Source organism: Acartia tonsa, chromosome 5 (assembly GCF_053477335.1).
Source record: "Acartia tonsa isolate MP-2025a chromosome 5, ASM5347733v1, whole genome shotgun sequence".
In the NCBI taxonomy this organism is placed as follows: domain Eukaryota; kingdom Metazoa; phylum Arthropoda; class Copepoda; order Calanoida; family Acartiidae; genus Acartia; species Acartia tonsa.
The window spans coordinates 27,545,921-27,573,514 of NC_137264.1; the positions used below are offsets into that span (position 1 = coordinate 27,545,921).

Sequence of the window (27,594 nt, forward strand, 5' to 3'; positions counted from 1 at the left end):
AGTCTATGCTTATAAAGATCTTTAACTCCATCACCCTTGTTAATTGCTAGTAAAAAATCCTGATTCAATGTTTGTGTCTCTATATTTTTCTATTCCGTTCCTGCTTTTATATTTAAAAGCTTAGCTTTTTATGTTGGTTTATATCCTTGTTCGGTATGGACTTTAGATTGTTTAAATTTACCTCATGGACTTTAATGAGGCTATATGGGAAATTGCTAAAGGGGTAGTTGCACGAAATGCATTTGAACTTAATTTAGTGAACCGCAAATCTTTTCCTAGTTAATGGGTTAAGCTACATCTATATGGCATATATCTGAAAGAATTTCAATTTTCTACCACGTAGTTTTTAATGTCGTCTTTTTGTGATATATGCAATTTAAAAAGATAATTTTCAAGTCTTGATATTTTAAAACTACGTGGTAGAAAATTTAAATTATTTTAAATATATGCCATATAAATGTAGTTTCACCTATTAACCAGGAAAGAAATGCTAAATTAAGTTCAAATGCATTTCGTGCAACTACCCCTTTATTTTTTGTCTATCTAAAACTAATAACTGATGCAATTTTCTTTAACAGATGATAATAGATGTAGCACTCGAACTTATTTATTTGTTATAAACAATCAATGCATAGAGTTTAATTATTCATACCTACCTTTTCTGTTTTGTCATATGCTTCACATTAAATTGGTGAAGAATTTACAATACAGTTTAGTCAAGGAAAACTTTATCCTAAGAAACGACTCCTTATTCGAAATGAAAAATCTTTTACAAATATTAGTTTGTAAAAAGATATAAGGTTTAAAACTATTAAGGTATAAATTTTATTTCTTAAGATCTATATAGTGCTCTACCATTAAGATAAATAACAAGAATTTATTTATTTATTAGAAACACAATTACAGAATTATGAAAAAACATCACAGCCTTTTTACTTTAGGTTACAAATAAAGATATTAGATAAGTAAAATTTTACTACTTTAAGGTAGAATATTTATCTTTGGGACATCGATTTATCTTACATTTGCCTATCACTGCATCTTCGTCTTTTATTGTACAAGTGAATAATTGTAACTAGATAATATCATCTATAAGGAGCTAATCAAAAAGTGAATTATTGCATTTTTAAAAAAAATTTAAATATTAACCTAAAAAATATTTTGGATTTACTGCAGGGCAAATGTTATAAAATTTTAAACAATCTTTAACTTTTTACAAGTACAATATATTATTTAATTTAGCTCAAAAAATCATTCTTAATTTGAAAATATAATTGCACTCAAAGGGGACTATCCACGATCAAGTGCAAGTGATTCTAAGCACCTTCCAGCATTGATCTTTAGTATTTTTTTAGTGAATATACTAGGTTTATGCTTGATATTTGGTTTATCTTCTCGAAAGTTAGGTTTCACCATGGTTTTATATGAAAAAAAATTTAAATGTAAACCATTTTTAAAAGCAATATCATCCAACGCTTTGTTGAGTTCAAAGGACAAAATAAAATAACACGGCAGAAAAGTATCAAATGCTGTAAATTGCAAAGTACATTAATTAAACTGTTTACAATATTACCAAACCATTTTCGAAATATACATTTTTAATCAAAATAATATACTTATGTGTCAAAACTTTTAAACAACAGTTTGAACTCATCAAAACATTTGATGATATTGCACCAAACAATGCTTAACATTTCAAAATTTTTTTCATATAAAACCATGGTGACACCTAACTTTTTAGTCGATAAAGCAAATATTAAACATAAACCTAGTATATTCATTAAAAAGATACTATAGATCAATGTCGGAAGGTGCTTAGAATCACTTGCTCTTGTTAGTAGATAGTCCCCTTTAAAACCTAAATTGCAGTTGCATGTAAGGAGCTGTACCAAAGTATAAACTAATTTTATGCTATACTATACATATTGTTTATTTATGCAACAAAAAAATAGTATTCATAGGAACTCGATTAAAATCAATTTGTTATTAAAGATAAATTATATAGTAAGGATACATTATATGATAATATTTTCAATATAAACTCTTGCAATATGCAATAAATTAATTACTTTTTTCTCTAAATGTTTTTTTTCACTATCTTTTGCCTCCAGATAGAAAAAGTATTCTTGTTTTAATTAGAAGTGGATCCTTTTATAACATTTGAACAAAAATCTTAATTTCTCCGTTTCTTATTTTAGTTTAGTCCATGTTAAAGACTCAAGTTTGCAACGAAAAACATTTTTTCTCATAGAGGTTACTTATCACTTTTTATTACTTGATTAATATCTTTTCATAATTCCATGAATCAAAATTGTTAACAATAGAATTTGCTTCAAGGATTCAAAATTAACTGTTGCTCTGCTGTTATTAGTTAAATCATGCTTTGTTGAATGTTTCTGCACTGGCGCAGGAGTAGTAGGCACTGGTATGACGTCACAAACCGGTTCTGTTCCATTCCAGTTGTTACCGTCCGTACAGGCTAAATATTCCGCACCCTAAAACAACAAAATATTGCTCTATGCGATATAAAAGGTCACGAAACCTTTCATTGCTAAAATGTGACTTGAGTGTCCTTCCCCCTACCTTGTACAATGGCATATGAAATTATTTTCACTGCAAAATATTTTTTTGTAATGAGTGAATGAGGAGTGGAGCTATCTCCTCTGCCAGCAACAACCCCCTATAAACTGGTCAATTCAATGCTTGGAGGATAAATTTTTAGATATGATATTATGCAAAAGATATAGGTATAAGTCTTTTGAATAATACTTGTTTTCAAAGCATTTCTTTTATATAAGCGAAGATAAATATTTTCCTTGAGTGTATATCCATCATTACAGGAGAAAATAGCCAGAGTTGAAGAATATTCTAACATAACTTCTCCATTAGAGGGAGCTGGAAGCGCCTGAAAATAGAAATAAATTAAAATTACGTTAACATTATAACCAAAGGCAAGATCTTAAAAAATTGGGTAATCACAATAGGGTATGATTTGTGGAGATTAAAACAATAATTCCAATTAATATTTTTAAAACAAAATTAGACTAAAATACAGCCAAATTTTCTCAGTCTCCCTACTTTAGCCGATTGTCCACTTCTAAATTTTATTAGAACCTATCTCACAACTTTAAAGAGCAGCTTTGCTATTAAAAGTAAAGAATATATATTATATTGTCTAAAATTTTACTATTATGTTTCTTTTTACAGTGATCAACAGGATAATAAAACTATTTAATTTTGTTTGTTGTTTGTTTCAGAAGTGTGTCAATAACATACACAGTTCACTCGAAGCGACAGTAAGAGAAAAAAAATTTCCCAGACATAAGGCCAACTGTTTCTAAAATGTCCCAATGAACATATAAATTTAGTATAAAAGACTTGAAATCTTAAAACGAGGCCTTTCTGAGAAAATTAGATTTGAAAATTTCAAGTTCAATTTTCACCCCCTAGGATTTACCGCATAATCATGACAAGAAAAGCAAAGATTATTCATTTAAAATTTTGAACAACTTTGCTTTTATGAAGTCTTTCATAAAACCTCTCTATATATGATTTATTTAAGGCTGAATTTCCGTGACCTTAGCAAAGCAACTGATAAAAATGGCCATTAATTAACTGCCTTCAGGAGTGGTTTTATGAAGAACTTTATAAAAGCAAACTTATTCAAAATTTTAAATAAATAGTCTTTGCTTTTCATGCCATGATTTGGCGGTAACTCCTAGGGGATGAAAATTGAACTTGAAATTTTCAAATCTAATTTTCTCAAAAAGGCCTCATTTTAAGATTTTCGTTTTTCCACTAAATTTAAATGTTCATTGAGACATTTTAGAAACAGTTGGCCTTATGTCTGGGAAATTTTTTTTCTCTTAATGTCGCTTCGAGTGAACTGTGCATAGCAGTTAAAGGAGAGAAAGAATCTTAAGTAACCGATATCTTGTAGAAGGAGTAAGTGTAAGTCGCAAGATCTTAATTTATTGATATTTTTTTAGTAGCGAAGCTACTCTATAATTTGAAATGTCCGTCTGTCCGTATGTCCGTCTTAGTTTGGGGGAAACGTGATTTTCTCGGCTCCTATAAGAGATAAAAGGCTGAATTTTTTTGACAACATTCCCATTATTAAGGAGCACAATTAACATCATAAAACATCAATGGCGGTCGGGCCGCTTTTTAGCAGGTTTTAGGCTATTTTTGTATTTTTCACATTTTTCTCCATATCTTTGGTGTTTATGGTCCGATTTTCAAAATTTTTTCAGTTATTGTATCAAAAATAAATTTCCTGTCGTTTCAAGAAAACAACTATGACGGTCAGACTGCCTTTAAGCAGGTTTTAGGCAATTTTTGTATTTTTCACATTTTTCTCCATACCTTTGGTGTTTATGGCCTGATTTCCAAAGTTTTTCAGTTAAAGATATCAAAATTAAATTTCCAGTCGTTTCAAGAAAACATCAATGGCGGTCAGACTGACTTTTTGCAGGTTTTTGGCTATTTTTATATTTTTCACACTTTTCCTCATATCTTTGGTGTTTATTGTCCATTTTTTTAAATTTTTGTAGTTAGAAATATCAAAATTAAATTTCCCGTTGTTTATAGCATCCAGTATGCAATTTACTTTGACCGTCAGTCTGTTAGTCATAGTACTGAAATATAAATATTAAGAAATTTTAAAAACAAATGTTGAAAAGTTTTCGTGATTCTTTTCCTAATATACATGCTTTTGACAACTAATATTTATTAAATTTAATTTCTTATTAAATTGTTTGTGCTTCGCTACTTATGGATGTTGTCATCCTTGTTTTTATTTTGGCTGTTATTAACCAAGTCTGATGTCTTAAATTGATTTCAACTCCCACGTTTCTATGTAGATCTTTGAATTATTTCATTGTACATTAAATGAATGAACGAAGATTTGGATTAAGTCTAGTAAAAAATAGAAGAACAATAGAAACTTCTCAAGATGTATGTATAATTTTTCTTATTGGTTTAGCAATAATTCGTTATGTATAACTTTTATCTTATTTTGATATTACCATATAACATGTTAATCCAATAACAATACAGATAAGTCAGTAATATGTAAGCCAGGACCGCTTTTAAAACATGGCATTTATATAGTAGTTTAAAAACACAATAGAGTATGCATGCCGAAAAATGCTAACAGTTTACAGTTCATCAATATTTAACATGATATCATGATGTCCTAATATAAAACTCTACCGGCTATTTTGTTTCTTTTTGTTGGAAAGTTTAAAAGATTTATATGGTTTAGAATTACTCAATATTTAGCTAAAAGGTTACTTTCCAACCTTCTAAAAAAGTGAAAATTATAAGTTACAAATTAAGTTAACATGAATGATTATGTTTAATAGTAGCAAAACTGTTTTAAATAAGAGAAAAATAAACTTAACTACATTGGAGAACAACATTAAAAAGGATTAGATTCGCTACCAAAATCTTTAACTATTTGAAGTTGTAAGGTAACCTAAATTCATTATTTTAAATGGTCAATTGAAGTAAATGGGAAAATTTTTTTGTTTGGCACGAAGCTAAGTTTATCTTTTTTTTTGGTATGAATGATTATAATAAATACATCACTGATATTTCATCAAGGAAAAGATAAGAATCAAATGAAGATAGATCATATTTATGAAAAGGTTGAGAAAAATGATAACTCTTACTATTATGTGATGAAAAAGGTCATTTTTAAATTTTGTCTCATTTAAAGTTTTTTCATTAAAATAACATGTACAGTTTTTACGATCTCTATAATGCCTGCAAGTTGAGAATTTTTCAATTATTTTGCTACTGTGCTTAAATTTGTTTCTTTTTTGCCTAGCTATAACTACAAGCTACAATATTATAACTTATCCTTTCCCCCTTTAAAAAAACACGTTTTGTTGAAGAAATAATGTGTTAAATAAACTCAATTAAACTTTATTCAACTCGAAATTAACAGTTGGAACTTAAAATAAAAATAAAATATAGAAAGTAAACTACTAATACTACAGTACCAAAGGGCCTAATTTTAAACTAAGTTATTTGATGTCTAGTTTCCTTTTTCTTCGTACTGTTAGAGTTTTGACTACATTATACATACATACATAGTGTGTGGTAGCCTTTTTGTTTTGTATAAACGTCTGTACCTATGTAAAATGTGCGAGGTCATTCTTTTTGCAGTTTTAGAGAAATTAAATCTTTTTACAGTTTGTTTTTATATCAAAACATGGATGACAACAACTAACAATTAGCAGCAAGGCTCAATTAAACTAAATATTCCCAAAAATGTGGACAGTCAAACAGTAGATGTAGTCGGACAAAATGAGTTACAGAGTAGAAGAGTATTTGTCATGAGAAAATTAAAATTTGATGATAGTTTGACGGACAAAGTGTGTTATATGAAGTAGCTTATCTTTCATAAACTTCTTTAAGAAAAGCCGAGAAAACAGCGAAGCTATTAGACTGACAGACGGGCATTTATATTTATAGTGTAGACTAGATTTTAATGATTTTACAAATTGAAATATTAAACATTAAGATAAGTCTCAAATATTCTGATTCATCTTTTTCTACTCAACCCCTTTCATGTCCTCCAATAACAAACTGAGTCTTAAATAGGTTATATAATTCTTACTTTCAACTTCTTGAAACTAACTCTTGAAAATATTTGCAATTTTTGAAATTGAAAACACACCCAAAAAGCATAAAAAGATCATTTATCTTGTCACTTGGTAAAAAAGGATTCGCAGCTCAGTTTTTATAATTAATTTTTAGCTTGATTTGTTGCAAGGAAAAGTGTAAATAAATTTTGTGTAGTTATATTATCCGTAAAAATTTCTAAAACCTAATATTTATAAAGTTAATTTTAAAAGGATAATTTCTTTATGAACTCTTTCATTGGTAGAAGAAACTAAAAGCCAAGCTTGAAAAAAATAGCAAGAATATTTACTTTACACACTTATTATTTAAAAACTGGCCATTTGTAAGTTTTTTTTTTGTCTACGACACAATCAATAGGGAAAGCTAGGACACCGACGAGCGCATTAGGGGGGAGGGGGTGGTGAGTAGAAAAAGACAACCTATTATTATAAAAAATCCTACTTTTAGGCTTACACCACCACTTAAGAAAAAGTTGTATTGGAATATAATTGCATCCCCTTCCCCCTCAGATAGAACCTAATGCACGCCCTTGGGCTAGGAATGGAAAAAAGAAATGTAGTTTTTTGATTTATTGGCTTTGAATGAATAAGTTATTGCGCAAAATATTGTACAGACACTTAATAATATGGTTTAACCAAGATAACAAAAATATTTCATTCATAATAGTGAAGCTGAGCAGAAATGTGAAGATAGGGTGTAACCAATCCTCTGGTAAAATTAAAGGGGGTGAAAATTACCCCAAAAGTTGAAGTTAAAAACTAGTAATACAGACCGACTTAACAAACACTTATAATGTAGCTTCGCTACCTACACAAAAAATATAACTTGCTTGTTATGTGCATGCGTCACTATCCCTCAAACAGCAGAGTAGATTAAGTTTGCAATTCAGGGAAGCTCTAATCCTTATGTAAAAGCAACAGGATGTCTTTCTGTTAGTGTGTAGCTTATGATTTTGGTAACCGCTGGGCCTACATGGTTCTCCTTTACAGACAAGGGAAGGCTATAACTATTTTTCCTAGGGAATTACCCCTCCCCCCCCCTTCCCTCCAATTCTTCCTAGGGCCTCTAGGGGAGAAGCCGCTAGTCTAGATACACCACAATTAAAAACAACTAAAAACAATGAAGATTTTATAATTATAATGCAAAAAAGTTAAGTAAACTTAAATTTATTTTGACGGGAGCAATGTATTTTGAACAACTCAAAAGTTAAATAAACAAAATGCAGAATGGCTTATAATTGAGTAAACAACAGTCATTGTTTGTTATACTAGTTTTTTTTTCACAGCTACCCTTTATTTTAGATTGTTTTGTACTAATAATAAAGCTAATCACAAACGGTTTATTAGGGACCCCTTAAAAATAAGGGTATCTTTAGCCTTACTTTAGTTTAGGGGATATAGTCGACCCTTAAATTTAGTAATGTCAAGCTTAGGTAAAGATTTTGATAGGAATACTTTAACCTTACATAAACCTATCATATCAATATAAGGTACCCCCCACATCTACCCTTTTCAAACGATTCCCCCCCAATGAATAGCCGCCATAACACTCACCATTCCCCTTCTCCCCCCGTCCCTTAGTGTTCTTTCAATTGGGGTTATATAAGAAAATTTTCATTAGCAAAGTTTCATTAGACTTAGAGGCGTTAAAAATTATCATGAATGAGGCTGTATATTCTATTTTAAGTATTCTACATTTTTTCCCTTAATCTTAATCTTGTTTTTACTACTTTAGAGATTTTTTGGCTGATTAATAAAAACTCTTCCTATCTTTTAAGTAAAAGATTTAGGAATCCCTATCATAAACCCCTCTCCCTTTATGATGCCCCAGCCTTATAAATCCTCCCTTTTCATATAATTCTCCACCTAGGGTTACCTAAGGGTGTCGTTAATTTATTTAAAAAAATAATGAATAAAATTGTTTCTTAGCCTAACAATTTGATATATTTTTTTAACAAAAAATTTTGTGGATTAAATTAAACTTTAATACAATAGAAAAAAATCTTATAGAATCATATAGAACTTAAATCATACTCATTGTAATAAGTTATAAATATAACTCTTTGTAGAATTTAATTTTCACATCGCCATAGTTGTTCATTCAATTTAACAAAAAAGGATCAAAGATTCAGCACTTTTCCATTTCAAATATTTGATTATGAGTCATGTGATTTATCTATATTTCATGTAGTGCCTGTATACCAAGCAAAGAAATCATTCTGTACAAAAAAAAATTTAAAATCTTTCTTTATAAATCTTACATCTTTAAAGTTTAGAGAAGTAGCCGAAATTATGTATAACAAATATAGGATGTATGTCTGTGTGTGCGTGGGAATTGAATAGAAACTTCATTTGAAACTAATTAAGGCCATAATATTTTTTTTAATTCAAGCTAAAAGAACGATTTGCTGTTTTGAAAAATAACCAAAAAAATAATAAGGAAGTACAGCCGTACTACAGTATAATTAACCAATAGATATAATAGAACTAGATGGTCAATCGGGATCCATAATTTGTGAGACTTAACCCTTAACAGTTGGGCCCCTTGCCGCACCTTTATCAGTAGTTCAATGCTCCCCCCCCCCCCATTATCTCAGCTCCTATTAAAGCTAGAGTGCTAAAAAAATTTGTGCAAGTCCCCTGTTTGATAATCAATTTCCGACTTTAAGTGAGTGAGAGTCAATTTTAGCTTCCTCCACACTTTTATTCAACAACCTTTGTTTTTACATCCTTTTTTACTTAAGGGGGGGGATCACCAAAAAAACATAAAAAAAAACTTGGGACAAAATACAACTTTTTGGGAGATATATTTTTCATCCCCTCCATTTTATTTTATTTGGGGTAGGGATTCCTGAACCCCATAAAACATCCCCCCAAACCTGTAGTAGTACATCCTCATCCTTATACTAAAGTAACAGGATGTTTGTGTGTCTGTCTGTGTGTCTGTACCAAAGGATCTCGCTAACCGCTGAACCGATTGGGTTCTCCTTAACAAGGTAGCTTCTCATAGGTCCCGGGAAGGTTTATAACTATTTTCTTGGGGGGTGGGACACCCCCAACGCCCCCAAAAATGAAAAATACCCCCCCCCTAAATTTTTTTTATTTTTTTTTTAATTTTTTAACTAAAATTAAAAATGATGATGGAGGGCACCCGGCACGCCCCCCCCCTAAAAAAAAAAAATTTTCTACCCCACAAAATTTTTTTTTTACTTTTTCTTATAAAATCTAAAATAAGAAATTGGGTTATCAAATTCGACTCCCCCTCCTCAAGTGCCCCTAGAGGCCTCTAGGGGCGTAGCTGCTGGTAAGAAATATAGGCATACAAGTCAATTTCAGGTTCCATGTATGATTCTGAAGGTACTGATCCTCCAAGCATAGACGTCCAAGGGGGGGGGGGTGAAGTGGGGATTACCCCCCCAAACAATTTGAGGAGGGATAAATACCCCCCCCCCCCCAAAATAAAAATCTCTAACAAAAAAATATTTGCCGCGCTTCCTGCACATTTTTAATACTAAATATTTAATAAAATTTAAATTACCCCCCAAAAAATTTTACCCCAGGAGTAAATTTGGGAGGGGGGTGGGGTAAACAAAATTTACCCCTGCAAACAGATTTCAGTTGGGGTAATTAGCAAATTTTACCCCCAGAGTAAAAATTTTAAGGAGGTTAAAAAAAATTTGCGGCACGCTTCGCATGCCATTTTATCCCCCCTTAAAAAAAAATTTCTCCCCCCCCCCACAAAAAAAGCTTGGCTGCCCCGCTCCAGGTATTCAGAAATTTTTTTAAAACTCCTTTTTTGAAATGAAAGAAACAGAATTTAAACAAAAAATTTGTAGAGTGTTGTGCAAGGTTGCCCCAACCCCCAAAAAATTGAAAATTGAAGAAAAAAAATTTGACAAGAAAAATCTTTTTAGTGAGTGTGGAAGGTCACCCCTTTTCCAAAAAAAAATAAATTTGAAATTGAAGACAAAACATTTTTTAAGAGGGTCACCCCATCCCCAGAAAAATTAAAAGTGGAAGAAAAAAATATTTGTACCGGGGGTTGTGGGAAGTCACCCCATTTCATGGAAGAAAAATTTTAAAAAATTTCAGATAAAATTTTTTTACGGGGGTGTGAGAGGTCACCTCACCCCCAAAAAAATTCAAAAAGAAAAAAAATTTAAAAATTGAAAATGGAAGTTAATTTTTTTTAATTTAAGGGGGTTTGGGAGGGTACTCAACCCCCAAAAAATATAAAATAAAAGAAAAGTATTAAAAAAAAAATTTAAGGTGGTGTTGGAGATCACCCACCCATGAAATAAAAAAGTTGAAAAATTAACAAATCTGTAAGGGTTAATTTCTTATTGCTCTATATGTATGACAGAATTTGGTGCCAGATAGACCATCTAGATCTTATATATCTATTCATTGGATGTCAAAGCTCTTCCCACCCCTACCTGCTTTCTTTTGAATTAAGAACCCTTAGGCATCGCTAACTTTAATGTAAGCCTACCTTAAAGTTGTACTAAAAAAGCTTACATAAATTTGAAAGTAACCTTTATCAAACCCCCCCCCCCCCACCACCACCCTTCCCTATTAATTTCTACCTGCTTTCTTTGCAAAGAAAGGTTTAGGAATCCCTAACTATTTATGTAAAGGTAGCTTAATCCCCTCCCTATTTTCGATGCCCCTACCTTATGAATCATCCCTTTTGATCCACTTCTCCAAGTCAAAAATCCTAGGGTATCTTATCAAAAAAAGGTACCTTAACTAATTTTAAAAATAATAAGAAATAAAATTCTTTCTTAGGATGACAATTTGATGTTTTTTCAACAAAACTTTGTGTGGATTATTTTTAATTTTACTATAATAGAAAAACAAACTATAAGGATAGATCATATAGAACTAAAAGCTACTCTTTGTAATAAACATATAAAATTTGTTAACATGTGACTCTTTGTAGATTTTAATTTTAACATCTATATAGATGTTCATACATTTTAACAAAAAAGTATCTTAGGTTCAACACTTGCCTATTTCTAATATTTGATTATATGTCATGTGTTTACCTATATATTACATGGTGCCTTTACCAAGCTAAGAAATCACTCTCTACAAAACGTTTTTTTAACCTTTCTTTATAAATCTAACAACTTAAAAGCTTAGAGAGGTTTTAGCTATTAAGTATAACAAAGACAGGACTTGAATAGAAACTACTTAAAAACTAATGAAAGCTATATAATTTTTATGATTTTTAAGCTAAAAGAACAGTTAGCTGTTTTAAATAATAACCTTTAAAAAAATATTCTACCAAGAAAGTACACAAGTATAGTATAATGAACCAATAGATATAGTAGATCTAGATGGTAAATCGAGCCCAATAAGTTGTGAAACTTAATAAGGAATATCCAAAGAGGTAACTTTATCCCAAGAAAGTTAACTATTTAAAGATGACTTCTTATATATGGTATGTCATATGCTTTAAATCATGCAAGGGAAGAAATTTTTAACCATATGATTAACCAAAGCAAAGGCTTATCCTATGAAAGACTATTTATAGATGATTCATTTTGCGAATGATATCAAAGGATAATTGCTCTTTCTAACCAAATTTTGTTTACTTTCTAACCAATATATGGTAGATTGATCCTCCCCTGTATTCCTGTTGGCTGAATTTGGGAGTATGTTTCTAGATTATACCTTTTAATAATTCTTACTTGATAATTTCTTTATTGGTGTTCCTTTTTTTCTTCAAATCTTGAATGACAGCTTTAAATGACTTATTTTTTATTACATTTTTTTACGGCAATGCTTCGCCTATCTATTATGAAGTGTTGATTTAGGGAAAAGAGAACACTGAAAACATTTTTTACTGTGCTAAGAAAATTGCTAATAAAACATCACATGTTTTATTTTAATAGAGAAAGAGGGGACAATGGGCTATTTATTACCAGCTTATACCAATAACGAAATTAATTTTAAAAAATCACAAACATTAACACTTGTATAGTGTCAGAACTGAATAATCAAAATATAAATGTATACGAGTCGAAGCAAAATTGTAAGTAAATTTGTTGAAAAACTGCTTGATACAGAATAATGTTTATGGACATACTTACATTTTAAGGACTTGATAGAGTTGCTTTGCTTATAATATTGTTCTTTGTTGTCCCAGGAATCAATATATCAAAAAGCAGATCAATCGGATAATTAGATCACATAAAAAATTGTTATTAAAAAAGTAGAAAAATCAACATGTTTAAAATGGACGTACGGACATTCTGGTGATGATTATAGAGTTGCTATGCTTTCTAAATCGTACCTAACTACTACAGGAATCATCATGCAAAGTTTGAAATCAATAGGACAATTCTAACATGCCTAAATTAACGAATAAAAGCTATCTATCTTGGACGGACCGACCCTAATTATAGAAAAGCCTCGCTTTTAAAAATCATCCTGTACAAAACATTTTGAAGCAATTCATATAAATCTAATATCTTTAGAGGGGTAGCCAAAAGATATGGTGTATGTCTGTCTGTGTGTGTAGGACTGGACTAAGAACTACGCATGAAAACAGTTTTTAGTATCTTTAAAAGTTTTTTAAAGCAAGAATAAATTTCCTTTTTTTTAAATATAACTAATGGCATATAAGAAGCTTCCATGAAAAGAAACCTATTCATTCCAGAAGCTAGCAAGATATTTTAAACATCCTTGATTATATCTCTTTTTTTATGACCATTGTATTTACCTTCACTTTTACTTTATTTCTAAAATAGCGGCTACGCCCCTAGAGGCCTTTAGTGGCACTTTAGATGTTTTTATTTGTTAAAGTCTCTACATTACTTCTTTATTTTACGATAATTCTCTTTATGTTACAATGAAGTCTCCCATATATTTTAAATATTATCGATTTTTTGTCATTTCTCTTGGGGGGTTGGTTGTACCCTCTCCCAAAATAGTCATAAACCTTCCCAGAAACCATGAGAATCTACATATTAAGGAGAACCCGATCGGTTCAGCGTTTAGCGAGATCCTTTGGTACAGACACACAGACAAACAAACATCCTGCTACTTTAGTATACGTATTTTAGCGCATATGAAGGAACATAAATGAATATATCAATCAGTTAAATGTAGATGAAATCAGGGATCTAAAGGGATAAGACAATAGTAGATAAATTGATACCCCGCCCAAATTGAATTTTGGGATGCCTAGGCAAAATTTTTGAATTTTGATCTCCCCCCCCCCCATATAAAAAAAGCTTGGACGTCCTTGTCCTGTACAATTAGTGGTTGAAACGGCTGGATATTAAGATTAATGAACATACCAATTAAATTTCGAAAAAAAGTCCCAAAAGTTATTAAGCTATTGAATAAGAAAACGTTATAATACAAATTTGGGGACTAATGTAATATTTTAGAAAGCCAAATGACCCCTCCCTCCCTGGATTGAATGAGAATTTGTACTTGCTTTCTACCTGACTTAACTAGATAAGATACCTTTTATATGTTAAGTATACCAATAAAGGTACTAAGAAAGAGAGGGAATGTCTGATTGAGCCAATAGGAGAATCGCATCGGAATTTACATTAGATCTCATTGGTTGAAATTATGTACACATTTTCCTACGAAGGCATGTTTTTTTTCATTTCATACATACATAAAAGTCAGCTGTTAACAGTATATTTTCTTAGTAGAAAGCTTTGCGGAATCAGAATTAATTGCCCAAAAATTTCGTTTACAATTTGAAAGCTTGAAACAAAGTTGGATTCTTAAAAAAAAGAGTTAGGCTGGCAACTCGCTGGTGTGGCAAAATTATTTTTGTGAAAAATCCTCCAAAATCGAATAAAAAAATTTACCAAAATGAAATAAAATCTTAAGAGGTTTATTAACATATGATTTTGTTTAATTTTTGTAGATTTTTAATGTGCTTTTGGATGATTTTTCACAAAAATAATTTTGCCTCACTATCGAATAGCTAGTCTATCATTTTTTAAGAATCCACATCAGCTTGAGTCGAAAGTAAACAATACTTTTGTCTGCTAGGAATGTTCTCTCTTAGATTTGACGAAAAAAGGGTTCAGAATATTCTTCTACTCTTCTATTTCTATTAGTATACCTAAGTAATTTTATGTAACCCTAATTAAATAATTAAAAAATAAAATCAAAAAATATGAAAGATAAGTATTAATTAGAGTAAAGTTTTTTTTCGTCTACATAAATAGAAAAAAAGAAACATTATAAATAACTAAAAGTGTACTCATTGTAATAAAATTTGAATTATAGCTCTTTAAAAGTAGAATCAAATAATTACATCTATTTTGTTGTTCATTCATTTTAACGAAAAAAAAAAATTTGCAAATGTTTAGCACACCTGCCCATTTCCAATATTTGAATATGATTTGTGTTTTTTTATATATATTGGGGAGGTTAATTTACCATATTTTCTACTAAAAAAATCACCCTATAAAAAATATTTTTAAGAAACCATTCTTTATAATTATGAAAATAAAAAAATATCTTTAAAGAGGCCTTAGATGGTTAATTGCTATTATGTATAACACAGATAGGATGTATGTGGCAGAATTTACAAGGAACCGTGCTCAAAAACTTAAAAAAGATAGAAATATTTTTAAAAATCTTTAGTTAGAAAAACAATTGGCTGTTTTAAGACATAACCAAAAAGGTACTCGTGTATCAAACCTGCTTTTTCTTGACATAACTTAATGTAACTAAGAACAAAATAGGAACCCCTAGTAAACTTCATAAGGTACCTTACAGCTTCCCTAAGTCTTACTTAACATTACTACATTTAGGAATACTTAACAATAACTTAGAAACTTCATAGGAATACTTAACTAAAAGCTTACATAAGCCTGACATAAGAAAATACCATTAGGGACACTTATCTTCGTTCGTGATTCACACTAATGATTGTTTAGCGCTATTGATAATCTTTATATAAAAGTTATAGGTATATCTATAATACAAAGTAGAACGATGTCTGTCTGTCTGTCTGTTTGTGTGTTTGTGTGTTTGTCTGTTTGTTTGTAGCGAAGGATCTCGCTAACCACTGAACCGATCGGGTTCTCCTTTACAGGGTAGCTTCTCATAGTTCCCGGGAAGGTTTATAACTATTTTCTTGGGGGGTGGGACACCCCTAACCCCCCCAAAAATGAAAAATACCCCCCCCAAAAAAAAATTTTTTTTTTCTTTTTTAAACTAAAATTGAAATAGTGGGGTCGACTACCCCCCCCCCCAAAAAAAAAAAAAATCCCCCCCCAACAAAATTTTTTTCCTTTTTTCTTTTAAATTTATAATACGAAAAATTGGTTTGATCAAACCTCTTGGGGCAAAGCCCCTAGAGGCTAGGGGCGAAGCCGCTAGTAGGTATAAAAGTAGTATAATGCGTCTGTCCGTGTATCTTTCTGTGTGTCTTTAGTTTAGAATTTCGCAAACCGCTTAACCGATATGGTTCTCCTTTATATTGAAGCTTCTTAAGGGAAAGGTTTATAACTATGTTTGGGGAGGACACCTCCATCCTCACAAGGAAAAACAAACCCGCCCTCAAAAAAATACTTTTTTCTTTTTAAAGCTACAATCTTGAGTAGATGATTGCCACCACCATGATTGCCCCCCCCCCCTCCCCTCCTTCAAATAAGCTAAAAAAAATTGATTACAGTCATTTTCCTTGGCTCGGCTAATAATGGAAAAATTAAAATTTAAGAAAAAATTAATTTAAGATCTTTGCTGAACATGTATGTATTTGAATTTTATTCCATAACTTCTGGCTTGTAATGTTTAGTGTTGGAAGAAAATTAAGTGTGCCACTAGGAAAGTAAAAAAGTTTGTTTGTGTAGCTACTTATGTTTTACTTGTTTCGACTATTCCACATAACATGACTATTTATTTTCCTAATTATCCAAATTTAATTAAATTGGTTTAGAGATTTTGCCATATGCTGACAGACATAAATGATGGAATTAACATAAAAAATCAAGAGTTATCTTTATGGAACTAGATAAAAATTAAATGGGCCATGGTAAGTTTTTAAAATATTGGGGTAAAATCTTAGATCTATAACATGAATTATTCTAGTAATGTCGTGTATAAATTACATCATCATTATCCGAAAGTTATAAAAATCCTTTTTTCTACATTTTTTCTTACAGGGATGGAATTCGCTGCACAAAGTTTCGGTTGAAAACTCTCTTCAACCCACCCCTTCAATTTTTTAAATAAAAAAATAAGAGGTATTGGGTGGGAAGTTTTTTTTCCCTTATGCCCATCCACTGCAGGATTACCCAATATAAACTAACCTGATCTAATACACAAACAAATGAAAAACTGCTTAACCCCAAAATTTTAAATTTATTCAAAATAAGGGGAGGAGATTATGTGTGGTCACTTTGTGCGAAAGCGCCCAAAAATTGTATGGTGTCATTTCACAGTAGGATAATGACAAGCAACTTTATATAAACATTACAATAACAAGGATGACAACATCCGTAAAAGTAAAGATCTAAAACGGTAGGATAAACGAACATTAACACTTGTAAAGTGTCAGAACTGAAAAATCAGAACATAAATATATAAATGTCGAATCAAAATTCTAAGTAAATTTGTTGAAAAACAGGATAATGTTTAAGGACATCTTACGTTTTTAGGACTTTATTATAGAGATGCTTCGCTCATAACATTGTAATTTGTTGTTCTAGGAATCAGTATTCCAAAAATCAGACCAATCGGATAATTTCGTCACATAAAAATTTATTGTTAAAAAAGTTAAAAATTTAACATGATTAAAATGGACGTACAGACATTCTGGTAACGATTATAGAGTTGCTACGCTTTTAAATCGTACCTAACTACTACAGGAATCACCATGCAAAACTATTTTTTTAGCCCCGTGGTGCCGAAGGCACCGGCTAAAAAAAACTGGTTTTAATCTTATGATTGTACATTTTCATATTCGTAGAAAGCTGGATATAATACGACATAGTTTTTTGTATGGATGAGAACCGGTTCCTATCCACCGGATTCGAATGAATACGAGAAAAGCTTTAATAAAGATATCCTTGTACTATAGTAACAGGATGTCTATTTATCTGTCTGTGTGTTTGTACCGAAGGATCTCGCAAACCGCTGAACCGATTGGGTTCTCCTTAACAGAGTAGCTTTTCATAGGTCCCGGGAAGGTTTATAATTATTTTGGGAGAGGGTACCACCACCCTCCAAAGATAAATCGCCCCTAGAAAAAAAATTCCCCCCCCCCCAAAAAAAAACAAAACATATTTTTGTCAAATTTTTTAAACTAAAAATAAAAATACGGTGAGGGCACCCCACCCCCGGCCCACAAAAAAAAATTTCCTCCTCCCCCCAATTTTTTTTTTTACTTTTCTTTTCAAATTTTAAATAATAAATTGGGTTATCAAATTCGACTCTCCCCTCTTCAAGTGCCACTAGAAGCCTAAAGGGGCGTACCCGCTAGTTTATTATAAACTTTTAAGACTATTTGATGATGTTTTATACTCTCTTGTATCATATTATTCTATGAGTTTAACCAGACCTACAGAACTTTACCTAACCTAAAAACCCCTACCTCACAGCCAGTTTTAAGGCAGACAGGTGTTTCTTTGCTCCATTCTCCTGTTATTCTACAGATTGCCGTCTAAAACAAATAACATAAAGACGATCAAACTCTAAAAATAAGTTAAATTTCAATCCAAAACTTGTATTTTGATTCTGTTAGTTTTAATTTGAGCTAATACAGCATATGAAGCTTCCATAAATAGGAGGATATAGGTGTAACCAACCACTCAATTAATAGAAAGAAAAAAAAACTCTTGATTACTTTAAAATATACTAAGGCTTACCCCCAAAAATTCTGAAATCAAGAAATATTTTTTTCTAATAATTGTTCTTGTTGAATAAACCATTTCTGTGAATTTTGATTGGTCGTTTAATTAGTTCAAGTGTTCAAAGCGAATGTATAATTCCATGTATAATCCCTGGAAAAAAAACAGAAAGTTCTTGATTAAAATTCTAGAATACTTATCCATGATATGTAAATAAGTCTGAAAATATAGAACAATACAAACAAAAGGATTTCTTGGCCAATATTACAAGGAACAGAAGGGTTCTAGAGGAATAAGCCAATTGACGATAAATTTATATACGTCCCCAATAAAAATTAAAAGAATAAAGACAATTCTTTTGATTCAAATTATTTACTGTAAAATTGGGGTGCTAAAAGTTTGGAACCAACCAATATAAATACACAATTTTTTTGAGCCTACGAAAAAGATAATATGATTACAAAACTTTAGGAACCAGTGTAATTTACAGTCCATTGTCGCCTCCCTCTCTGAGGAACAGAGACATATATTCAATAATTTTATTTGGTATTGCTTCATTTTGCTCATAGTTATAGAAAGTGGGTCAATTAGAATATATATTTCTTGTAACAATCCAAGTGAAATTATTTTCTGAAATAATTTAATTTGATTGAAGTTGCTGAATATGATTCCCCTCCCCTTGTCTAATGTTAAACTAGAACATACTGCATATTACATGTGTCTTTACATTGTATTTGGTCATTTACTAAGTATATTTGCGATTACTTTTATTTAATGAAATCTTCTAATTTTTAACATGTACAAAACGGCCTGCTGTATTGCATCAAGATCCATGTCAGATCTATATAGGAAATAAATGTCTATAAATGAGCTCAAGTCTTCCAAGGAATATATGTTTAAAACTTATAGTGCTCCAATAATCCATAATAAAATCCCATTGGCCAGAACGATAAGACCCATTATTTTACTCTATTAAAAATAAATTCATTTTCTTCATTTCATGTTGCTATTTACATTATATTGAAGTATTTAATTTCTAATCATGAAAAAGAAAATCTAAATTTATAATATAATGAATTTAAGAAAACTCTGTTTTAAAAGAATTCGATTGTGGCGACACTTTGTGTGTTCAAATATTAAACTAAAATTGTAGTAATCATATTAACCCTTTGGTGATGGTATTGTAAAGAAAAAAATATAATTTAAAAAATCTTTTTGAAATTATTTAAATTATTAAATATTTACTTTCTTTAAATAGTAATGCCGGGTGAGGAAAATAGATTTATTGAGAAATAGATATGCATATAGAAAACTAGCCAATAGGGAGTTAGTTATATCGAGCAAACTCTAGTATATATATATGTGTGCATTCACTTCCGCACATGTCAGATTAACCAATTATCAAAACTGTGTATATTATTACAAAATTAAACAGCCTTTATCATAAAATTTATTTGTTATTGTGAACTTTTAAGAATATAACACTTTGCGGATATGATACAATGCGAAATGAATATGAATACATTTTAATTTTATTTTGCTCCTTTCAATTCGGATTTTCTATCTTAATTGTTATTTAACAAAAAATTAAAGCCATTTTATATAACACTGCTCGTGAGAGAGCTTAGATTAGGATTATAATCAACTTATTTGTTTTTTTTTCTTAATTCCTATTTTAATGCATCATTTCAATCTTCATAATACTTTCTAAATATGTAAATTGTAAATACTTAAATTATTTTTAGAACTAAAGGCCCCATTTAATACACCTCTGGTTTAGGGAATGCCTCATAATCGTAGATAACACATTAGTAAAAGTATATTAATGATATGATTTATAATATCTGTAAATGATTTGTTATATATTTATCATAACTAAACCGATTTGAAAATAAATCTTATCTTATCTTATCTTACTATGTATATTTTATTAATATTACGAAAAACTACTCGTTAATAGTTAATTATTGAAAGTTGAAACTTTTAAAATCTTTAGATTTTGATAAGATTATGTACCTTGCTGTGATTAGAAGATAAAATTTTACTATATTTTTCCTAAAACTACTTTTATATTTATCAGAAAATATATTTAACAGAAAGTATGAATTCTTAGGATGTTTTTACTGTCTGCGAAGTATTTCTTTTTTTCCATATTAGATATTAAGAAATTACATGTTTTATCAATAATACAAAGTAGAATGATGTCTATCTGTCTGTCCGTCTGTCTGTCTGTTCGTCCGTTCGTCTGTGTGTCTGTCCGTCTGTCCGTTCCTTAAGATCTCGGTAACCACTGAACCGATTGGATTCGACTCTTTAGGGTATATACCTATTGATCATGTGGTGGTTTTAAGCTATTTTCTTCGGGGGTGGGACACCCCCAACCCCCCCAAAAATAAAAATTCCCCCCCCCCAAAAAAAATAAAAATTTTCTTGGGAACACATTAGACTATGAGCAGCACCAGTAGTACTTTATTCTTTTTTTTAATTATCTCTTGGGACAAAGCCCCTAAAAGCTAGGGGCGAAGCCGCTAGTATTTACATATGGAGGAAGGATTGAAGTATGTTTCAAGTAATGATTTTATGCAATCACTAGTTCTCAAGAAAGGTTTCGTGATTTTTTCCCGAATTAATTTCGTTGTTGGTATAAGCTGCCATGATCCTATTATTTTGTTATTTCATGTTTTGTATGTTAGTTAATCTATCTACGAAACTTATGGTAGAATCTTTCTAAGCAGAAGTAGATCAACCATAATACCCCTTCTCCTATTTCCTATTTTCATATTTTTTCAAACTCAATACTACCATCAGCAGGGAACTCTAACCCCGTGGGGCTCGACACTGTCATACTATATGATAAGGGGGCGGGTTGTGTTTTACTTGAGAATTTAGAGATGTTGTAAAACCAATGCGGTAGAACTTAAGGGAACTACAAATAATCCTATACAGAAGCAGTTAGGTATTTCATTCTTGTTAACATCAACTTGTACTAATATCATCTTTGATAACGCCATTTAGTTTTGGGTAGTAAGAAGCTTTATTGGTTTTCTGCTGACAGACAGTAGAAGACAAAAGACTTATATCTTGTCATATCTTTAAAGATATATGAATGTTTCATTGTTTTAATATCAATATAGACAATATGGTTTACAGATACAAAGCAAAGAAATATTTTAAAAGCATTAATCATTTGAAAAATTTTGTTATAAATTAAAAAATATGACAATTCTGATTTGTTCGCATATTAATTTTGGCTATCAGTGTCCAAACTTTTAAATCAATAATATTAATCCACAGACAAGTTGGTCATTTTATTTCACAGGAAATTTACAAAAAATATCTCTATTATCTTATACTTTTTGATATCTAGGAACAGTTGTTATAGACAAATATGGAAAAAAGGATTTTAAGAAACTATTTGCACGATAAAAATATTCGGATATAGTCCCTTTCGTGGCAACGCTTCGAAAGGGGCGTTTCGTCGTAATTTCAAATTCACAGTAGCTTTTCTTCTATTTCTAGCACCTGCAGGGAGCTCTAACCCTGCGCGGTCAATTGCCTGACCCTGCGGGATAATCACCTAACCTAATATAACCTATTGAAAGCTACTGTGAAAATACGACGAAACGCTCCTTAAGAGGTGCTGCTACGAAAGGAACTATACCCAAATATTCTTATATTATCTTTTATTCGTGTGCATGTGATTATTTTCTTATTGATTATTCTACTTACTTCACGCAGGAATTGTATATTGGTTAGCACCGCAACTTTTGATACCAGCTTTTATTGCATTTATTAGAATTATTAGAATGACTTTAATATCGGGGTCTATCTATAAAGTTTAACGTTTGTCATGCTATAGGGTAATTATCTTTTCACAGCTGGCATGGCAATAAAAGATAACATAAAAATGATATATTTGTCATAAACTAAGCTATATGCAAATTAATTGGTCAAAAAATAGGGGAATAATAGAATTGTGTTTGTGCTTATAAATATTAAATAATTCCAGACATAAGATCAAGCCAAAGAAAGGAGAATTGCTTTTTTATTCTTTTATTTTCTATATTGATAATTATATAAATGTAATAAAGAAAAGGTATATATAATTGTATCGAAATGATTGTAATATGCTTCCCGCTATCGATACTACAAGTCTTCTATAAGAGTGAGCCCCTACACCCCTCTACACCCCCCCCCCCCTAAGAAGAAAAGTAACGTTTAACTTATGACAGGACTTTTTTAGTATATCGATTACCCATTTTCCTCCACACCTAGGCAATTGACTTTAATATGCCGGTACAAAACTTCCATGAAAAAGATTTATTTCACTACTGTTTTACGACCTAAAGGTCTCACCCCCCTTGCGATAGTATAAGACCCCTCTCGTTGGCTGATCCCCAAAATTTCTGGTGCACATCGTGTACCCCCTGACTAATTATTATTACCTAATTGGGTCGGGATTCTCTTTCGATTACAAGTGATCATCTAGAGAACCAAGAGCATCATCCGCTTGTAATGGGATCCAATACTCTAACGACCAATGGTGGACATAAGGTTAAGTAACTTTGATTGCATGATCATTGTCTGAAAAGTCCCGAATGTGCATGGTAATGAGTTTATCTGTTTATGGGCCAAGACATTCCCCCTACTCTAACTATTTATGTCGCGAACGTGATACAGCAGCAGGAGGAAACATTTTTAACGTCTTTAGTTATGACATGGTTCGAAGTGAGATTCGAATCTATCACCTCCCCGACGACTAATTTGTACCTACCTCTATATCTGGCACCCTAATAAAATCTGTATCACAGAAGAACTCGACCATCCTGCCTTCCCGCCGCAGAAAATAATTTCCGTTCTCGATGACTGGCTGTTCACAGGTTTTCCTGCGGCCAGTCATGTCAGGGAAAAGGACTTTCTTAACGCATTTTCCGTCCAAGTCTCGAACATCGCCCTAAATAAAAATAGAATTTAACTAGAAAGAACATTATAAGTTGCTATAATACTGATTATTTTGAAGCGCAGGAAAGTGTCATATGTGACGTCATAAAAAATACATCTTAAAGGGAGGGATGAGAGGAGAAGTGGGAAAGAAAACTCCTAAAAAGAGATGGATAATAGACGTATTGATATGACGACACACATGACACTTTCCGCGCTTCATTAGTTTTATAAAAATACAAATATGGGAGTATTAATCCATTTATTAATTACTAGCCTCTTACAAAATATGTTTATATTGACTTTGACCTTATAAATATTTGTTGTAAATCTAGAAGCCAAATATATAGTTAGACTGTCTTTAAAACACAAGGAAACGCTAATGACGTAAGTCACAACAAGACGAATTAATGTTTTCAAGATATAGCAAAAATTTATATAACAACTGTATTTTTTTAATTTTTTGAAATATTTTGTTTAGTATCAAACCAACTCCAATATTGTTAAAAGTAAATGTCCGTCCACTTTCTTTTGTCCCAAAACAATTCAAGAGGAAGTGAAATTTTTAAGTCCGATCCTATAAAAGATTCATATAAAAATTTTTCTCCCTCCTGACTAATTAAAACATCTATAACTCCCTTTGTATGTTCAATTCGGTTACTTTACAGAAACTCAAAACAAGACGAATAAAGGAAAAGCAATTATTCTAGACTAGAGAACTGTCAGCCAACAAAAAGATTAATATTACACAAGTTTTACAAATCATTTTTCCTTAGCAAATCTTTTTTCATTAACTAGGGGGAATTTTTATGTGTGTTTTCACAAACTTACAAAAATATGTAGGTGAAATAATAGCATGTAAAATTTAAATAACATGTCATTTCTTTTATACATTGCTCATTGATCCTTACAAAAAAATATATAAGTGACGTGAGACTATTTGGGGGAGCATACCTCCACTCTCCTAAGAGAATCGCCCCTGGATCCCACCCCCTTTCTTATTTTTCCTCTGAAAATGATCTGAAGAGAAGGATAACTCCATCCCTCCCTCAAGTGCCACAGTATCCAATAAGGGCGTAGCAACTATCCTTATACTAAAGTAACAGGATGTTTGTCTGTTTGTCTGTTTGTTTGTCTGTGTATCTGTGTGTCTGTACCGAAGGATCTCACTAACCGCTAAACCGATTGGGTTCTCCTTAACAGGGTAGTTTCACGTAGGTCCCGGGAAGGTTTATAATTATTTTCTTGGGGGGTGGGACATCCTCAACCCCCCCCCCCTAAAAAGGAAAATTCCCCCCCCCGAAATTTTCTTTAAAAATTTGTTTACAAAGATTAAAAATGAGAGGGGGGGACATCCTCAACCCCCCCAAAAAGAAAAAATCCCCCCCCAAATTTATTTTTTACTTTTTTTTTTAAAAATCTAAAATAAGAAATTGGGTTATTAAATTCGACTCTCTCCTCCTCAAGTGCCCCTAGAGGCCTCTAGGGGCGTAGCCGCTAGTTTTAGAATAAAGATACATTTACCATAAAATCATATTACAGAAAGGAACAATTGACATAAATTAAACATTTCTCTAAGGTCAAACAAGAAATAATATCTGACTCTAAGGTTTTATTAATTTATAAGGTATTTTTAAAAACTTTTCTTACAGTGTCGTGTGTATGTTGTAATGGGAAAATCAGTAGGAATAATTTTTCAGTCTTTGCAGGGGGAAAATGCTTTGTAATCGTTTTAACGATATATCCAGCAAATGAGTAATGATTTTTAACCTACAACAAAATTATAAAAGCTTTTCCGTCCAAGAAAGGGGAAACAGCTTGAAAAACAAAGCAAGAAGAAGCTTAGTCATACTGGTAATTTAACCCTTTACAGTCGGGCCCCTTGCCGCACCTTAATCGGTCGGGGGGGGGGGGGGCGTTCAACGCCCCCCCTTATTATCTCAGTTCCTATTAGAGCTAGAGGGCTAATTTTTTTTGTGCAAGTCCCCTGTTTGATAATGAATTTCCGACCTTTTATAAGTCTAAGTCAATTTTCGCTTCCTTCACCCTTTTATTTAACAACCTTTGTTTTTAGGTCTTTTTTTACTTAAAAATTTCAAACGGCTGTAATTTTCTTATTTTTTAAGCTAGAAGAAAATTTTTTTTCCAGAAAATGTTTATCTTTATGTAAATTTTACATTAGAAATATCAAAATATAAATTTCAGCGGCCGCAGCTGTACTTGGCAGCTGCCAGCCGCCGCAGTCGGCGGTCGGCGGGAAAACGGCGGTGGATCTTCATGAAATTTTAATACGTTATGTAGACATGTAAGAAAAGCTTAAGTTTAAAATTTGAATTCTCTAAGTCAAAAATTGCGGCCACAGGAGCCTTTTAAAGATTTCTGGAGACCTGGAGGATCAGGACCTGCAGGATCATACCTGGAACCTGAAAGTGACTTGAACACCTGTATTTCATATAAGGATGTACTACTAGAGGATTTTTTAGTATTTTGGTATGATAAAATGCTTTGTTTTAGTCAAAAAAATATTTTTGCTCTTTACCTGGATGACCCTGCCAGGTTTGCTGGCATCCTGTGCCCGCCAGGATGGAGATATTCAAAAAATTCCAACTCTCAGTTATGTGTCATACCCATACTTAAAAAGTCAAGCAGTTTGGGCTCTTTATCTTTCACACACAGAAAATGAGATAGAAAAAAACGGAAGGGGGGGCGTTCAACGCCCCCCCCCCCCCGACCGTTAAGGGTTAAAATGTAAACTGGCCTGTCATTGATAGTTTAGAATGTGTATTGGCCTATCATTGGTCATTTGGATTTATGTTATCAATTTTATAGGCACTATAAAGAGCTTCAACATTAAATCATAAAATTTCAACAACAAAAAAATCTTGAGTTTAATTTTTCACATTTGATTTTTCACAAAAATGTCTTTATGTTATATTTTTTGCCAATCTTATTTGATTTATATGTTATTTATTACAGAATAGTTTTCCCTATCCTAACCTATATAATTAAAGGAAAACATCATTATACACAAAAATGTACAATATGACTACCTAGTTATCAAGGACGTCCAAGGGGGGGGGGTAAAGTGGGGATTACCCCCCTCCCCATTTAAAACTTACCCCTACCCTGGGGGTGCCGTACGATTTTTGGTAACCCCAACCATTTTTGAGGGGGCATTTACCCCCTTCCCAAACAATTTGGGAGGGAAGGGGAAATACCCCTCCCCCCAAAATAAATAATCCCTAACAAAAAAAATTTTGGCGAACTTCGCGCGCATTTTTACTACAATATATTTCATAATTAGGTAGGTACCTTTTACATTATTAAATTACCTACCCCCCCCCCCCCCCCCCGAAAAAAAAATATTTATTCTGCCAACAGATTTCAGGGGGGTAATTACCCCCCCAAGCAATTTTTACCCCAAGGGTGAAAATTTTTTTGGGGGGAGGTAAAAAAAATTTGCGGTGCGCTTCGCTCGCGCGCCATTTTACCCCCCCCCCCCCCAAAAAAAAAAAAGCTTGGACGCCCCTGGTATTCTAAATATACATTAGTGTATATACATATATTCTATAGATGTTTTTTAATCACACACATTACACATACTCTTTATTTCTCTGAGACCGTCTGTCTATCTGTGAAAATTCAAGGGACGTTGAATTTACAGAGTGATATTTATCCCGCTTCTGTTATAGATATTCGGTTGTTTGTAAAGATTGCAATTGGCTTATACATTTTAAATTATACATTTTTACATTCATGTTCTTATATGTATCTTTTATTTCATTCTTGATAAGAAGCAATATGTAGAAATAACATAATTTCCGGGATATTACAATGTTTTTAAAGGGGAAAGGATAGTTCAATTGTAGATTAAGAAATCTTTCTTTTAATCTAAAGATCACATGGTCATCGTATGTTTTTCATAAATTAGTACGTGGACAAGGTTCAATGCTATTTTTATAGGTTGTAGGGGTAGGTAGATATCCTTTAAAAGATATTTTTTCTCCTTTATTTAAAACTAAGAAGAACCAGTTAATGAAGACATTAGAATATACTATTCATATAGAAAAGGTTTAAAATTGTAATGCTTCTTACCTTTTTGCAATCTATTTAAAGAACATAAAATCATTATAATTTCATTTTTCCAAGAAAAAAGTAAA

The 27,594-nt window shown here is 31.6% G+C and overlaps 1 protein-coding gene across 1 annotated transcript; it reads right to left on the reverse strand.

Annotated features, from left to right (window-relative positions):
* Positions 1-872: 872 nt before the first annotated feature.
* On the reverse strand, positions 873-27,594 carry LOC145319173 (beta-2-glycoprotein 1-like). The gene is made up of 5 exons (XM_080161085.1): positions 27,530-27,594; positions 23,268-23,447; positions 18,238-18,306; positions 2,815-2,905; positions 873-2,494 (listed from the first exon to the last, which is right to left on the reverse strand). Exons 2-5 carry the CDS (start codon positions 23,391-23,393, stop codon positions 2,280-2,282), a joined length of 501 nt encoding a protein of 166 aa, XP_080017211.1. The 5' UTR covers positions 23,394-23,447; positions 27,530-27,594; the 3' UTR covers positions 873-2,279.